Below are 17,252 nucleotides of genomic sequence, written 5' to 3'. Positions count from 1 at the left end.
AAATTAGCAAAAGAACAGTTCAGGGATTTACAAAGTTGTTCTAAAACTTCCCTGGAGACCCAGCTGTTTGGAGGGAGTAGCTTCTGACCAAGCACATCCCTAGACAGAACAGCCATTTTTCCACTGATAGAGGAATGCCCCATTTTATTTATAAGAATCACCCAAGGCAGCAATAGCTGTATCTGGGGACTCACCATATCAAACATGTAGATGGAGCATTTGCACAACCAGATATTTAGAGTATCACTCACCAATGGGAATAAGCTCCTTATGCATGAAATACACTCCACAATATAGTAATGCTAATTTTTCCCAGCCTAATTAAAGTAAACCATTCAAGTGACCATCTTCAGGATGTTGTTTTTGAAGTGGAAGACCAGGATTTGCCTGAGCTTCAGTCATGCAGAGTGCTGAAAGAAATCCCTTTGAGTGTAGACTCACAGATAGCATGTAAAATCCAGACAAATGATTGCTTTGCCAGTGATTCCCATTTTGCAGCAAACAGGTTATTAGTGTGGGACTCTGTACAAGGAGCCTGCATTCAAAAAGCCTGTTCATTATTAATGGAATATGAGCTTTTGACATCAAAGGGGATCCATTATGTATGCTAAACGGTGGTGTGAGAGAAAAGAAGGACCTGCATTTCAAGTCCTCTCGGTGCTTTTGTCCCTTGTAAATCAATCAAGCTTGACAGATACTTTAAGGAGAGTAATCTTTTCAATGATACTGTCAATGGATAACATAATGGAACATTGTCTTGATGCTGTGTGAAGACATGAAGCTAGTCAATTACAGACAACACTTCATGCAGCCGCCAGCTTTCACTTGAAGCAATTCTAGGGAAGTATTCTAATCCTTACAAATGTCTGCTGTAGCATACAATGTAAATGAGACCTCCTGAAGCTTCAGAAAAATAATTAGCTACAACAGTGGCCCATTCCCACACTTCTCAAACATGGGCATGATAACGTTTACTGTGCAGTTTTCTGTCCTTCTGGAGCGTTCGGTGCCTGCTGTGTATTTATATACACAGCTTTCTAATTGTCACCGCTTTGTTCCTCACACCCACAAAGGCTTATACCGAGAGTGTCATATCTGCACATATCTCTTAACAAAGAAATCCCGGTAGCCTGGCCAACTGTATTCCCTGCTGTTCTTACTACTATAGCTCAAGACACTACTAGGGCTTGTTTATTTAGAAAGAGTCGAGAATTTTGCAGCCATGTGGGATGGTCACAGGATTGTACAGACCTCAACATGACAAGGGTTTCTGACACTAAGGCAGAGATATGCAACAGCGGCATCCCTGTTACATGTTGGGAAGTGACCAAAAATTTGCTCATGTCATCCAAAATTATAGTAGCCTGTCAAGCAATAGAGAACAGTACCGGCCACCAGTAGTACCTGGTGGAGAAGGGGTACCCATAATAAAGCATGTCACGGATCTTGCATCCCCCTGGTTAAACATTTGCAGATCTTTATTTTTAAACAAGATTTCTTTTTTTAAAAAAACACATCCAAGTACAACAGAAGGAATGTGAGCTGCCAGTTTCAACATGTGGATCAACAAGACAATGAGGCTATTAGTTTGGGGCCTGCTATTTTGTCCAGCGATAACTGGCATTTGAGTCTTGTTCCAAGTGAATTCCTCCCTGTACAAGGTCACACACCAAAACTGCTGAGTCAGTGTGAGAAGCTGTGAGCCAGCAGCTCCCAGAATAATCTCAAATACGCTGGCTGCCAGCATGTGCTGAAGCCTGCCAGTTGCCTCTGGAAGTGACCTGGAGCAGGAGGCAAACAATGTTTTTTTGATTGTTGGCACCTACTTTCTCTCTTCCTAAAAGGCTTCTCTTCCTCTAAAAACAACAACAACAACCATCACTACCAAATGACAAGGATATGCACCCTTCCTTCCAAAACAGAATTAATTTAGTTTGTATTTTATCCAATATGAGAAGATACATAGTAGCAGCAGTTTAACAATTCAAGCCTGGCATATAATAACAGTCTTAAAGGGTCAAGTAAGTTGTCCCAGCTAGTCCTGAACCAAATGGTGATCTAGGCAAGGAAAATGTTTGGCTCCCACTCCATTTGTTCAACTTTTTAAAAACTTGGTTTTTTTTCATTTTTTACATTTGTAGCCTAGTTCATTATTTCAATGCACAATCTGCAAGCCTGTTTTATCTTTGTCATATAAGACAATATGTTTGCCTGCACTGATTTGACCACAATCAGTCATACGCACATAATTTGGTAAATTTCCACAAGGATAAAATATAGCAATCTTGTTAATGCAATATTGGCCACACAGACTGGCAGCTTTACAAGTAAATATGAAACCACAGCATTAGAACTGCAGAACATGGGTAGCCTTTTTGTAAAGCCCACCATCTCCCTTGGGCTAAGTTCACGATGAAAACCTCCCTCTTTAGAGCTGCTATTTGCCCCACAATGCATCGTTATTTAAGTGTCCATTGTTCAAACTCCCACCCTCAATGGCACCATCTTGCTTCTACCCCCAAAGGCACCGTAGGTGCTATTTAAAAGTTTAAAACCAGACACCCTAATTGCAATCACTCTACCGACTTCACATCTATTTGGACCCCTAAAAAGACCAAGATGCTTTTTTTTCTGTTTGGGACTGGGCACACTGTTTCCCAATCAAAACTATACTAGAATCCTGGATTCCTCCATCATTTTCTAAGATTCTGACTCAGGGTAGGCCATCAAAAGAATCAAAGAGGTTTGATCCCTGGACAATTAAATTACGGCTTTAATGTGCACACATCCCTACCCACCCAAAAGACTCCAGTTTTGATACTGAGAAGAAAAATGACCTAGCTGCATTTTAAGCCAGTAATGTCAATCACAGACACAACTTCCTGCATTGAATAAAAGGTGAGAGCACTACATGGCAGGGCATAACACCGCCTGCATCTTTTGCCTCATATTTCCTAGAGACTTAGAAAAATGGAATTGGAATTTGGGCCGGGTAATGATCCAGAATTCATGGAAAATCCATCCCAGTGGGCCTTATGGCAACCTTACCACTGTAGTGAAAAGCATTTCTCAGCAGCAGGACCTTAAGCTATTAGTAACATACTGAAGATCTTGACCTCAAAAGTGGCTTTGACACTTTTGACCCTTGGCCTACACTTTCTGCAGATAGATACCCAAGCACTGTCACCAAATCCAAGTGCATGTCTTACCTTAGTTTGTTTATCAGCTCTGCATTGCAAAGTTTTTTTCTTTTTTTTTATTAAGTGAAACCATGAGATGCAAACAATTTCTATACAGTACTGCGAGGTGGGGAAAACCCTTCAGGCTAGCATTATTGCTAGTAGACAAATGGGACTCTCTGTTGATTGCTTTGTTTCCAATATGCAGACTCAGCTGCTTTACGTTGTTTCTGTGCGGGAAAAGCCAGGGAGGCCCTTTATAGCACGTTCCCTCTTCCTGCACCTTCAAAATATGGGTTATTAGGATGATATTGGCTGTGACTGGAATAATGCAAGATTAAACACAACTCAGCAGCTGGAACATCCATTGATGACATATTCTGGCTGGCTGGCTGGCCTCAGAAAAAAAATTAAGCACTGAGGAGAAAGGAAAAGGGAAAAAAATAAAGGCCAGGTCAGGTTGCGAGGCGTGGGGTGGGGGGGGGGAGGGGAGAGAAATATCTGTCCAATATAGCATTTAAGGGATACAACATAACATCCCATTTTGACAAACAAACAAAAGTTTTTGTATCAAGTACATTTTTTCAGTTAACCACCTTGCTGGATCGGACCACTGTTCCATCTAGTTCAGCACAATACTTCCAAAAGTGACTTGCCATATGTCTCTGGCAGCTCACAGCCTACCCCTGAAGTCCGACTCCTGGTAGTCAAGGATAAGCTATATTGCCTCTGAACATGGCACTTCCACTGAGGGCAAAAATCTATTCTAACTCTGTCCTCTGCCATCAGCCCCAGCCAGCATGACCCAAGGGTCAGCAATGATGGCAGTTCCAGTCTAGCAACATCTGAAGGCAGTGCTGGATTTACGTATAAGCTAAACAAGCTATAGCTTAGGGCCCCACCTTCTTGGGGCCCCCAAAAAAGTTTAAAGAAAAAAACTGGATGTACATTTCCAAAATATAACATAAAAAACAAATTACTTTGATAAAATACATATTTTGTTATGTGCAAATGGCTTTAAATACCTATTAGGTCCATAAATTACCATATAGCAAAAAAACAGCGGCAATTTGTTGTTGACAAAGGACAGCTGGGCATATAAAGGGCCCCATTACCTTCAGTAGTTTAGGGCCTCATTAAATCTAAATCTGGCCCTGTCTGAAGGCACATGTTCCTCACCCGTCTCATAAACCCAGTATGCAGTCAGTTGCAAATGTGACCAGGCTCTACTGGTTGTGACAATGCTGCCACAACAAAAGTGAATCCACCAAGCAGCAGCAACACACACATATCTCAGCCATCATGGCTTGTATGGAGCACGGACTGCCTGAAGACTCTGGTACTGCCAAAGGCTGAATGAGTTGTATGAATAGACACCTATTTAATAATACAAAAAAAAAAAAAAAAAAAAAATTGAAGGGAAGGGAAGGGGGAAGGAAATACAGTAGAAAAGAGAGAGAGAGAGAGATGCTTACAAAGGAGAAGTCTTCAGCATTCTGGCAGAGTAGCTTGGGGAAAATAGCCTGTCTCTGAAATCTTTCTTCGTCTTCAAAAATGTTCCCATACATAAAGCCATTCATCATCGTGGAGTGAGCATGGATGTCGATATAGAATTCCAGGGTAACTTTCTGTATAGAAAATATATACATGCACACAAAAGATAAATTGAAAACATATTTCAAAAGGGAACTCAGCTATAAAAGCAACAATGTCATCCCTGAAAATCAAAACATATAGCAGTAGGAAGTGTTATGCCAGAATGAAGACAGTGTACCAATTAGGGCTGCTTCAGGTCTTTTCCAAAGTGGCACACACAGCCCTAAAGCTGACATTCCTGTGCAGATGTTTCTCTTTGAGATGCTCACACATCTCGGCCCACTCTTGAATGGAAATTTTCCACTCATCCATATGGAAATTGCTGGTTTTACCCAGACCTAAAGATCTGAACTGAAGAGGAAAAGAAGTTTTCAGTTTACATCTCTGTAAGAAAAAGAGAATGGCGGAGTTCATTGATTATCCATGCCAAACAATTACAAACAGTCTACAGGTTATTTCATACAATCATTTTTTCAGGAAGAAGTCACTATGGATGATAAATCATTATAAAGCTTCTGTACATTTGTACCTAAAACTGTTTCCTTGTGTAGTGAATGCTTGTAGGAATTTCTCACCTCATGGTGACATTTCCTTATACAAAAGACATTCTGAGCACTTGAAAAGGTGAAATCTGGTAGATGGACATGTAAAGAGAGTGAGAAAAATATTTTAGGCTGTAATCCTATACCTGCTCAACTGGGAGTAAGCCTCATTAAACTCAATGGGACTTATTTCTGAGTAGACATGTATAGGGTTGCACTGTCAATTTTATAAAGCATGTTCTCCTTCGTGGAGAGCACGTGTTGTGGTGGGGGCTAGCAAGACACCCCGCTGTTGCTGGGCGGGAAAGAGTTTGGCCACCATTAGCAGAGGGCTGACTGTTGCTGGGGAGAATTATATGTTGCCATTTTTTGATTGACAGCCCTAGTCTTTAAATGCCCTGCAAGCAGCGTTGAGCTTCCTCTTTTCGCTGTGTGCATCAGATCACCCACCCTCCCTCCCTATTTTAGGCTTTTCGCTTGACCTTGCTATGCCTGTCATGGGGTCGTCTGCTGTTGGGGCAGGGGCCCAGTAGGAATTTTGTCCATTTGGCTGATTGGCTGGTGCCATTTGGTTTTTGCCTACTGCGTAGCAAATCGTCACAACTTGTAAGGTTGCAGTTAGGCATTGGTTTGGGAATTGGTTGGTGGAGAGGTATGGTATGGATTCGGCTGTGCCTGCCCCTCCAATAGTGCTGCTGCTGCAAGGGTTTTCCATTAGAGGAACCCAAGGGCTCGCCATGCTTTTGTCCGAACCATGTCAAGGGACTAGGGCCATGCAAGAGCCCCTGGGAGCATTTGGAGAGAAGTGAGGCATGGTTCCCAGTCCCGTCTCTCTCCCTGGGTGTCTTTCCCTTTTCTTACTTCGCAGGCATGCGAATGTCAGACTGTCTCCATGCGGGGTCAGATAGTCGCAACCAATGCCTAAGCAATCACTCACATTGCTTGTAATTTAATAAAGTTGCGGCCAAAATTATGCCAAAAACCTCAAACAAAAATAATGTGTCACTTGTGTTTTATTGGGGGGTGTCTTGGGGACCTTGACACACAAGCTACAGTGAAGATTCTGAAAGCCTTGGAAATCCTTGTGATTAAGAAGCAGGATATGTACCATATAAATAAACGAATAAAACACATTAAGAGTATAAAACCAAAACATGGGAAAGAAGAATAAAACTGATGGTTAAAATCAATTCAGTATTAAAAGGGTGAGCCTGCCATCTTGATTCAAAATGGCATCTAATTGTATCCAAACACAGTTGAAAACCTGCCCCTTGATCCCTGGAACAATCATGAAATATTTGGTTAAAATCAATGCAGTTTTGAAAGCTTCACTCCACTACCTTGAATCCAAATGGTGTTGTTGTTTCCAACCTTAGATGAATCTTGGGAACCATCGTGCAAAATTTGCTCACAGTATCTCAAGAGGTGTCCAAATGCATACTGAACAAAAACTTTCCAAAATATATACCTATAGGTGTTTTGAATTACAACCCCCATCACCCTTGACAATGGGTCATGTTGACCAATGGGAACTGTAGTCCAAGAACATCTGTATGGTAACAGGTTGGGGAAGGCTGCCTTAGAGTATATTTTCAATGCTTTGTAAGCTGTAGCCAGAACTCAATTAGAAGAGTGAAAATCAACCAACAATCAACTAACCCTTCACTATTCTTCTCATTGCACAGTAGCCCAACCCCTCTCAGTAACATGGCCAACTTTGCACTCGTAATTACCTCTCAGAGGTCCAGTTGCCAGGCAGCTCTACCAGTTAGGAGAATGGCATTTTAGTATTATACATGTTCTTTTTTTATGAGTCACATTTGATGATGATAAAAAAATGAAACATCCTTCCCATTCATTTGCCCAGCAATGGATTCATTGTTAATGCAACACAAATATTTGTAGCAGAAAGATTCTCTTTGTTTGGAACTACAAAGAAGGCTTCCTGGCCTTATAATGGCCAGCACTCGCAGAGTTATTCTACTGCTACACTTCAGGTTTCCACTTCATTTTGCTGGTATTCATTGTGTTACGGAATATGACTATGGAGAGCTGTTTTGGAGCATGGTACCACAGTTGAATTAAGGTACATACTCTATTTTTTCAAAGAAAACAACAATCTCACTTCATAATGCAATTGTTTCTTGTATAAATTTTTCTGGAATAGAAGGCATCTATGATACAAAAGGAAATAAAGGCTACAGCAATGTTACTCAAAATGGAGGGCGCAAGATCCAATGGCATGTCAGCTACATTTGTCTGCTGCCAAAGTTAATCACAGGAATTGCTCTCTGGTTTATAGACTTTCATGAGTGGGGAAGAACCCAACAAGCTCAAAACCTGGCAATATTCAATCATGCCACAGTAATGAAGAATTAAGTCTTTATGGCAAAGGATGAAGATAGCAGAGAAGAAAATATGGCAGTGATTTATAGAAAGCATGGTGATTTGCTAGGTCTAAGTATCACAAAGGATTGGTAACCCTGTTCCAAGGTCCACGAATGCCCTTCTGTTCATGGAAATGTCTCTGATCGGGTGACAGCTTCCATAAATGGAAAGGTGCCTTTCCCTCTGCAGTACAGTGGTACCTCAGGTTACATACGCTTCAGGTTACAGACTCAGCTAACTCAGAAATATTACCTCAGATTAAGAACTTTGCTTCAGGATGAGAACAGAAATCGTGCTCCGGCGGCGCAGCGGCAGCAGGAGGCCCCATTAGCTAAAGTGGTCTTCAGGTTAAGAACGGACCTCCGGAATGAATTAAGTACTTAACCCGAGGTACCACTGTACTCTGTGTACCCCAATCTGATCCAGTTGTTTGGAGGACTCTGCAGAATTGAGAAGGATATGTGTGGGGATGACAGAGGAAATTGCATGGAAAAGGGAAATTTGTTAGTATCCCCTCCCTTCACCTTTCATTCACTGATCCCTCCACTGGATCAGACAGCCTTTCAGAAATGAAGGACACCTCTGGATACAACAGTATCTTTGTGAATGTGCTTTGACATTGGGCTGTTGATATATATGGAATATTAATGCCAGTCTCCAACCAAATGAAACTGAGTACCTGGCCAAAAGTCAAGGGTTTGTTGGCTCAAAGGGGCTTCCAGGCAGAGCTTAATATCCCAAAAGGCTGATTCAGATATTGTAAACAGGTTATCAGCAAAGGTTTCTTAAGGTCTTTTTTACTCTTTAGATTTTGCTCAGAAAGGATAGATCTGGATTAAATGCAGAGGGGAATGTGGCTAGCATTTTGGTGCTGATGGCATTGTGTGGATGCTGTGAAGGATTTGCATGCATAAGCAGCAGCGATCCTGTAATAAAAAACCCTCCTCAAAGCACCCTAAATCAAAATACCATGTCTTAATTGGCTGATGAAATGTAACCTCAATTGCCAAGTTGCAAATTGTCCCTTTAACCCAATCTAAGAAACAGGAAATGAAACCACCATGGTGTGTCCTGCACATTCCCCTTCAGCCATTTGACACCCCGCCCCTTCCTGCCTCTTGCACTGAGTGGCAGGTGTGTACTCTCACAGCTTAAAGATTGCTAGACCACATTTCACTGACAGACACAATTTTGCTGATAATTATGCTTTAAAAAAAAAAGTTTTAGAGTTCTCCAGCACTTGAAGAAACATTAGTTGCCAAAATCACACTGCCTGGAGCTTTCTGTAACTAAAAGCCAAAAATATGTGGAAGCAAATCAAACTGTGAAGCTTTGAATTTAAAATCAACCAACAAATGATAATAGAAAACACTATGCAATGTTTAGCGATAATAACAATACCTTACAGGTATTATCAAGATGAAGTAAACATTGGTTGCATAGATGTTCCAGATTTCCTAGATAATTAAAGGTATATTTCATTTCATTATTATAAGCCAGTTTTTTCCAAGCCAAAGTCTCTTTGAGCATGTCTGTTCTTATAACTATCCTCAACCAAAGGAGGATGGGGGTCAAGAATTAATTATCGAAGGCAGCAATCTAGAAACAACAACAAAAATGTTGAATTTTGAGGTGTTACAAAACCCAATAATCATCCTTCATACTTTCCCAACCTTTCCTTGTGCATTCCATGAAGTATTGGAGGAAAGTGTGTTCATTCTGCATTTTCGTTTCATAATCTTGATGACTTTGGAAGACCATTAATTAAACAGCCCAAGGAAAAACGATATGAACAGCCTGGGCTGCTAGGACCACAGTTGATATCCCAATGCAATTATGATTCTTAAGCACAGAGATTTCTTTTTTTAAAAAAAAAAATCAATAAAAGCTATAAAACAAAAAGGGATAAATGTGTATTTAGCCCCAAACACAAGTCACTGGAGAGGAAAGCAATGTAGGGAAAAGGTAGTGCTGCAAACCAGCTGTCACTTCAATATAGATTTTATTAATTTTCTGCTATAACCCTGAACTAAGAAGGAATTGAAGGGCTTCCTTTACTCAGATATTGTACAAGAAAAGAATGGAATCATCACTCCCACTTTACTTTATGGAGGATTTAATTCATGGAGTTAACACCAGTGCTCATTTGAAAGTATTTCTTCCTTTTCTCCCAAGGACTTTGCTGCAGAACAGAAGCTCAGAGCTAAATATGGTTGTGTATTTCTTTTTTTAGAATTATACCTTCCTATGCTTCTTCTCAAGAGCAGTCGGCAGCAATAGCCTCCCAGCACCAGCATCCCTGTCACTTACCAGGAGTAGGTGAGACAAGGCTGTAGTGTGGTCAAGCTCTGTGGGGACACCAGTGCAGCCAACCTGGCAGTGGCGTAGCATGGGTTGTCAGCACCCGGGGCAAGGCAAGTAATTTGCGCCCCCTAACCCGTGGATTTGCACCCCCTAACCCGTGGATTTGCGCCCCCTAACCTGTGGATTTGCCCTAACCCCAGATGTTGCGGCCGGTGCGGCCGGCCCCCCCTGCACCCCCCACGCTACGCCACTGCAACCTGGCCCTCCTGCCAATGTACTCATGCAGCCCCATCCTGACTAAAGTCTCTCCCCTCAGCCTCTCAGTAAGCAGCAGCAATGCCAGAGCTAGGAGCATTGTTCGTTTGTTTCTAAAATGAAATGCAGCCTTAGAAGGTTGCCATTTTGAGCGGGCCAACCTAACCCAAAGACCATCTGCCATGGCATGGGGGTCCACAATGTGGGAGAAGAGTGCTGAACACATCACTACTTTGAACATAATCCATTTGATACTTACCATTCAATTTTAAGGAATCTGGAGGCATTCCATTGGATCGCCCTCTCAGACAAGAGCCCCAGTCTTCAAGAGAAGATCTGTTGTTGTACCCTGGCCCCTGCCTCATCACCACAAAAGCCTCTGCAGCCCTGGTCCTACCAGCCCTGGAGCCCTAATGTCAGCAGGAGATACAGCTTCATTTTATGTCAGTTTCTTTAAAAAACAAAAAGAAGACACTATAATGCTTTAAAAAGAAGTTTTTTTGGGGGTGGGTGTGTTTTAATTGTAATTTTCATCTACCCAATGATCCCTGGAGCATGTCATCATACACTTGCAGGCAGCGGCCCCTGCAACTTAAATTTCCAAGTTTTGAAAATGCCAAGAGCTTCATGATGATATATAAAAACCCATCCCTCAAATTGCTTTCCTTTACCTTTGCACTTATCAGAAGTGAGGCAAGAGGTTTTACTGATATTTTGAGTCTGATTCTGTCATCATTACTTCCAAAGAGATACTTTTCCTGTGCCAACGCAGTTGTACGGCAGAAGGCGGCTTGGCTAGTCATTTCACAGAAACCTGCCGAGAGATTTTCAGCTCTTCAGCCCTTCAAATCCCACAACTGTCTATGTCTCCAGGCACCAGTTTCAAAAGCCCAGCATTCATTATTTTTATTATCAAGCTTAAAAAAAAAAAACTTTTGAGACTCTCTCTCTCTCTCTCTCTCTCTCTCTCTCTCTCTCAACAAGTTATCTACAAAATTCAGGTTGAGTATTTGTTTTTCAGTGGTGGGGGTGTCCTTAGATGAATCTCATGAGGCAACTGTAAGTATTTTCTGTGTCAATAAAAAAATAAGTAAAAGTTTTTATTGCAGACCATATGACAAATTATGGCTAGTTTACCCTGCACAAGCACATATTGTATATATATCATTTCAAAAGGCTGTGGTCAAAGCTGTAAAACTCAGATAAGCTGGAAAAAATTCAGGATGCTTCACAAGAAATATACAAAACGGAAGTCATGGCGAAATCATTACAGAATGTGCTGAAGCTGGTGGCAGGGAGGCAACAAGATGAACAGGACTGTCCTGGCTTGCCCCCTCACATGTTGGTTATTGTAGGGGCAGGAGGAAGAATGACTGACAAGGGCTGTTGTAAGTGTGTGCGTGTACACACAAAGGGGCTTGCTGGATCACAGCTTTGGTATACCATGGTGTAACTTAATGTTATAAAGGAAAACAACACTTTCCCACCGCTCTATATTCTACTCTCTTCATTTGACCTCTGTAATATAATTCATATGTGACATGATCTGTGGGTTTTGTGCTCCCACTTCATATAAATAATGGCTCAATGTGTGGAAGGGACACAGAGAAGGGTGACATCACATGGCTTGGTATACTATATCATGAGGCAGAAATGTGACATAAGGATAGCTTATGGTTCTTGTAACAACTAGTTCCATAATGGAGCTGTTCCTATTTTGATTCCGTTTGAGTTTGGGAGGTTTTTAACAGGACATGTTTAACAGGGGTGTTTAGGAGGGGAAGAAATGTCATTAAACATCTCAGGGGCTCTGATGTATATATTATTCCCTTCAGTTATAGGTGACTGATCTAAAATTCTAAGAACAATTTGAAACCCTTAACTTACCATTATGCCATCCCTCAAGTGTCCCTTTGTAAGTTAGTGACTGGGGTTTAAAATCCCCAAATAGGAAATCTTCAACTAAGAAATGATGAAACATATTAAGCAGACAGCATCTTTTCTCTGTTTAGCTTAGAATGGAGTACCTTCTCCTAATGACCTTTTTCTCTCAAGAAAATTAATTTTTAAGTGGAGAGGGGGAAACACAAGGAAAGCAAAGATTACTGTGTGGAAAATATATCAATATCAGCAAGAAAGAGATTTGATTTTTTCATTGCTTCAGGTTTGAGTCTTTATAAAACAAAAACAAATAGACATTCTAGTCAGACGTGAAAAGTCAAAATTTGCATTTAAATTGAGGTAATTTGGGCTACCTACCCACCCCCTCACTTCTCTCTCAAGTGCAGAACACAAACTACTAGATCTCTCAATTCTCACAAATGGAAGTACAGCAAAGAGGTTCGCCTTTCACTAACTACACATAGGGTTCAAACTGGCAAGCATAAGAAGTGCCCAGATGATTCACAGGCTACTTAACAGTTGCTAACCTGTTTCAACAGACATTTCATGATGCTGAAACTCTCAGATAGGGATGGGAAATATGTCTATTTCTATCCATATCACTTCTGCATGGTTTTCACTCATGGTTCTGTTCCGTATCTGCATTAATCTGCATTTTTTAAATAAAAAACCTCTTTCAAACTATGTATTTAAATACATATTTAAATATGTAAATGTTCATTTCCTCTCAAAGCAAGTATTTAAATGCATATTTTCCCTCAAAATATTATTTCAATGAGTATTTTTATACATTTAAACTACCAAGAACTGCATGGCAGGAAAGTGCAGAATCTGGTATTTTATAGTTCCAATCCACACGAGTCTGAGAGATGAAGATCAGGTCATTTAATATAGGGGCGCACACAGACTGGATTCTGCAGGCATCCTTACAATGATCTGCAGAATCCAGTTTGTGCGGTTTTCCTACATCAGATGACCTGATCTGCACCCATCAGACCAGGCTCCGGAGCAGGGATGGGGAAACTGTGGCCCTTCAGATGTTGTTGAACTCTAACACCGACCAGTCTAAGCCTCTTCCTAGCTAGAAATCACTTGCATAACCTTCCACCAGGGGTGTTAGGGGAGGAGTAGTACCTCTAGTGGGGGACACCTCATGCTGTCCACCTTTGGTCCCCACCCTGCACTCAGCTCTCACCTGTGGCTCCTAGAAGCTGTTAGCATGCAACAGTGGTCACACCACAGCAGATGGCTTTGACTGGCTGGCTAAACCAGGTGAAGGTATCCAGTGAGTTAGGCCCTTACCCTGCATGTGAAGACAAGCTCCAGAGGATTGAGCAGACAAGACCAATAGTGGGGCAAATGGTCAAGAAGGCGGTTTCTGCAGATGCTGTAGAGTAGAGCTTTCCAAATTGTGGGCTGCGACATGGAAACGTGTCGGCTGCAGCGTGTAGGTGTGTTACATGACATGTGTCCGTATCTCTTATAAGGGGTAAGTTTAACCTCCAGTTTGCTAGTAACACTGAATTAGTGTGTTGTGAAATGATGCATGTCTAAAAAATGTGTCACCAACATGAAGTTCTGAAAGCTTTGCTGTAGAGTGAAGTGAGGGGCAGGTGGGGCTTATCCACCTGGGAAGGTAGCCCATCTAGGAGAAGGAAAACTCTGGTCCTTAACCTCTGCTGCCTTGCGGCATGTCTTCAGGGGAAGAAAAGATACAGGCCGGGCAGCTAAGAGACAGAACCATGCCCAATTTCTGCTGGACTTCTGCTGGAATTAACATCTCTTGTGGTGTTAATGCTGTGAACCTATCAGATGAGGCCTCATAGTTGGGGCCTCATGATCCAAAATATCTTCAAGTGGAAAAAGTAGGCTCAGGATGTATATATGTGTAAATAAACCATATATCCTAAAGACATCACAGTCTCCAATGTGCCTCATTCCAACAGGGTAAGTGCCTGGAGCTCCTGGAACCTTGTAGCACTCAGAGGTTGGGCTGGCGGGCAACAATAGGATGAAAACTGCCACAAGTACAGCAAATTGAAAAAGCTGAAACTGAAACACTAGGATGGCAACAATGGCAATTGTTTGCAGTCCTGTTTCCAATGTTTTGACTCAGTTAACAATGTAAATGAATAACCTGAGGGTCCCTCAACCACAGGGGGGCTCTAATTCTGCACATACTGCCACTGTGCCCATCCACAACAGGAAGATTTCTCTAGCAACACAATAAGGCTCAGAGACATTGTAAGACATTACAGGTCCAGAACAACATGAGGCATCTTTGCTGGTCCCAGGCACTTCCTCCTGACCTGGATTTGGATCTGAAAGGCCAAGGGAAATTGTGGATGCATGGAGAATAAATTGTCAGCAAGCACAATTTGTGACCTTACACAATATCATTACCGATCAGAGTGTGTTTCTGTAAAGGTATGAGCCTCAGCTTCTAATTTCCAGGCTGTTTGGATCATGAGCCAATGTGAGATAGCTTTAACCCAGGTCTTAAACCAGCCTGTGTTTTGACCACTGAATAACAATTCTGAGGCAAGTTTGCAGCTGCTGAGTAAAATTGTGGGTTTTCCAACCTTTTAACCCAGGATGGAAGTAACCACGCCAGTCCAATTATCGCCCTGACAACTCCACACCTTCCTGGCATCTTTTCTTATATCCTTTCTGAAACTTCTTCCTATCCCAAGCTGCCAAGAAAGCTCTGCTGTCAGTCGGCTGCTGGGTTTATTACACCATCTGAACCTTGTTTTTATTTGTGTATGTTATTAAGGAGACAGTTCTACCAACCCTTCCAGGTGCCTGTAACCTTCATAAAACAAACAAGGCCTATAGACAGACAGTGGCACGCTTCCCAGAACTGCGCCTTCAGCTGGAAAACAAGAACAATGTTACCACATGCTTTGACTTTTAAAAGATGCAGCTAATTGAAGTGCCTCCTCATGTCTTTCTCCAAGTATATGTGTGTGTTTTTTTCTAAAAGTAAGGCAGCAAAATGGCTAATGCCGCAGATGGCCATAGAGGAAAAGGAGCATGTTACAGTTTTCTTGCTGCCACACACTTTCAATGCACATAGAACTGGTCCCCCTGAGAGTGATGGGATGATGATATTCTGTCACTCCCAAGGAGAATTGCACGGGGCGGGGGGAGCTTTTATTTCCAGGAAAAGGTAAAGGAACCCCTGACCATTAGGTCCAGTTGCGGACGACTCTGGGGTTGCGGCGCTCATCTCACTTTACTGGCCGAGGGAGCCGACGTTTATCCACAGACAGTTTTCCCAGGTCATGTGGCCAGCATAACTGAAACCAGAGCAGCGCACAGAAGTGCCATTTACCTTCCTGCCAGAGCAGTACCTAATTATCTACTTGCACTTTGATGTGATTTCGAACTGCTAGGATGGCAGGAGCTGGGACCAAGCAATGAGAGCTCACCCCATGGTGGGGATTTGAACCACCGACCTTCCAATCAGCAAGCCGAAGGCTCAGTGGTTTACACCACAGCGCCACCCGCGTCCTGCATGCATAGGGTTGCATTATTAGTTTACTAATTTGGGATCAGCTAAGACTGAAACGAAAAGTGCACCATCTAATTGCTATTAAGTCCCCTGTACAAAAATATAAATTGGTGGTTACATTGTAAACTGAGACTGATGTTTCCAGTGATTTAGGTAACTGATAACAGACTCTGCTACTGGTACTTTCAGAAAAATGTCCATATTATTCAGAAGAGTGTTCTGCATTGTGCAATGCTAACTTGTGGTGGTGTTTGATTGAATGTGACAGTTTCTGGTCTAGGAACTGCCGTGAACATTTCCCCCACAAGTCTGTTACTTCCCCAGTCAGTGCCTAGGGGCCAACACAGCCTCAAGTCAACCCTTGCTAGTACTATTAAATGGCTTCTATTTGGGAGGAGGAAACAAACAGGCAGATAACAACAACAACAACTGGAAAGACTTCACTTTGATTTTAGAATGTTATTGAGGGTTTAAATAGTACTCCCTCATCTCCTCTCCCCAAAATTTTGTGATCTGTAAACCCAACAGCACTGTTTCTGAATGCCTCTCAGAACCTTAGAGATGAAGAGCTGGGGGAACATAAAGATCACCAATCAAAACCTATCATACTGAAGTACAATCCTGATGTTCAAAAAAGTGTCCCTGGCCAACAAACATGTGTGCCATGTGCAGAAAGCAAGAGAGAGAATCACACCCATGGCAAAAGTGTCCACTGCAAAAGGAAAGTCTTTTAATAAAACAAAGCAGTGCAGTTTGGCAGGCAAGCCAGACCCTGCCAGAATCTTAAGCTACCAATGACTCTGGCCTTAGAAAACCTTCTTCCTTAGCCCCATCTATTCAGCTCCTTCTGGACCAGGTGATGGGGTATAGGAACAAATACACACCCAGAATCTCCTCAAGCCTGGCAGTGCCGCTGATCTCCTTGCAAAATGACTTTGTGCTTTGCCAGTTGTCCAGTGTTTAATATTACTTTACGTAAGAGCTGATGCTTGAACAGAAATGAAACAAAATCACCCTTAAAACAGGAGTAGAATAAAGTTTATGAAGATACTATGCTGATCATTATTTGGAAGGGCCCCCTAGGACACAATGACCTTCTCAATGAGTTGGTTTGCTCTGTGGTTTTCATGTGGTAATCATTTCTCCTGAATGGACCCCAATACAACCATGATAAATGTCATGTTCACTGCAACAAAAATGATGGTAAGAATCAGCCCAATGGAGATATTGCAGTAGAAAAACGAAAAATGACAACCAACTCCTATGTTGGCTTGCATGAATTTTCTACTTGATAAGTAAAGGATATTAGGAATAATATTGTTGCATACCACCCCAATCTCTAAGCAGTGTGAGATTCCAGGGGTTGCAAGCACCTACCCAGGGGTTTGTTTTTCCTTTTGGACATGAGGCACAGTGGAGACTGTAGTGTCTTTAGGATATATGGTTTATTCACACATATGTACAACCTGAGCCTATGATGAAGGGGTTCACCGCATCAACACCCCAAAAGGGTTTGTTTTTCTCATAGCTGCAGCCTTGGATTCAAAGGCAACCATCATGCTCTGACCC

General features: G+C 42.1%; 1 protein-coding gene across 3 annotated transcripts in view; it reads right to left on the bottom strand.

Moving 5' to 3' along the window:
* Positions 1-17,252, bottom strand: part of LOC114599023 (BEN domain-containing protein 5) — a 723,068-nt gene that overhangs the window by 64,136 nt on the left and 641,680 nt on the right. For all 3 annotated transcript variants that reach the window (XM_028733533.2, XM_028733534.2, XM_077928752.1), the window contains exon 10: positions 4,655-4,807. In XM_028733533.2, the coding sequence (XP_028589366.2) occupies positions 4,655-4,807 (153 nt within the window). The remainder of the gene's footprint in view (positions 1-4,654; positions 4,808-17,252) is intronic.

The sequence above is a fragment of the Podarcis muralis genome, chromosome 5 (assembly GCF_964188315.1).
Source record: "Podarcis muralis chromosome 5, rPodMur119.hap1.1, whole genome shotgun sequence".
Lineage (NCBI taxonomy): Eukaryota > Metazoa > Chordata > Lepidosauria > Squamata > Lacertidae > Podarcis > Podarcis muralis.
This window is presented reverse-complemented; position numbering and strand designations above follow the sequence as displayed.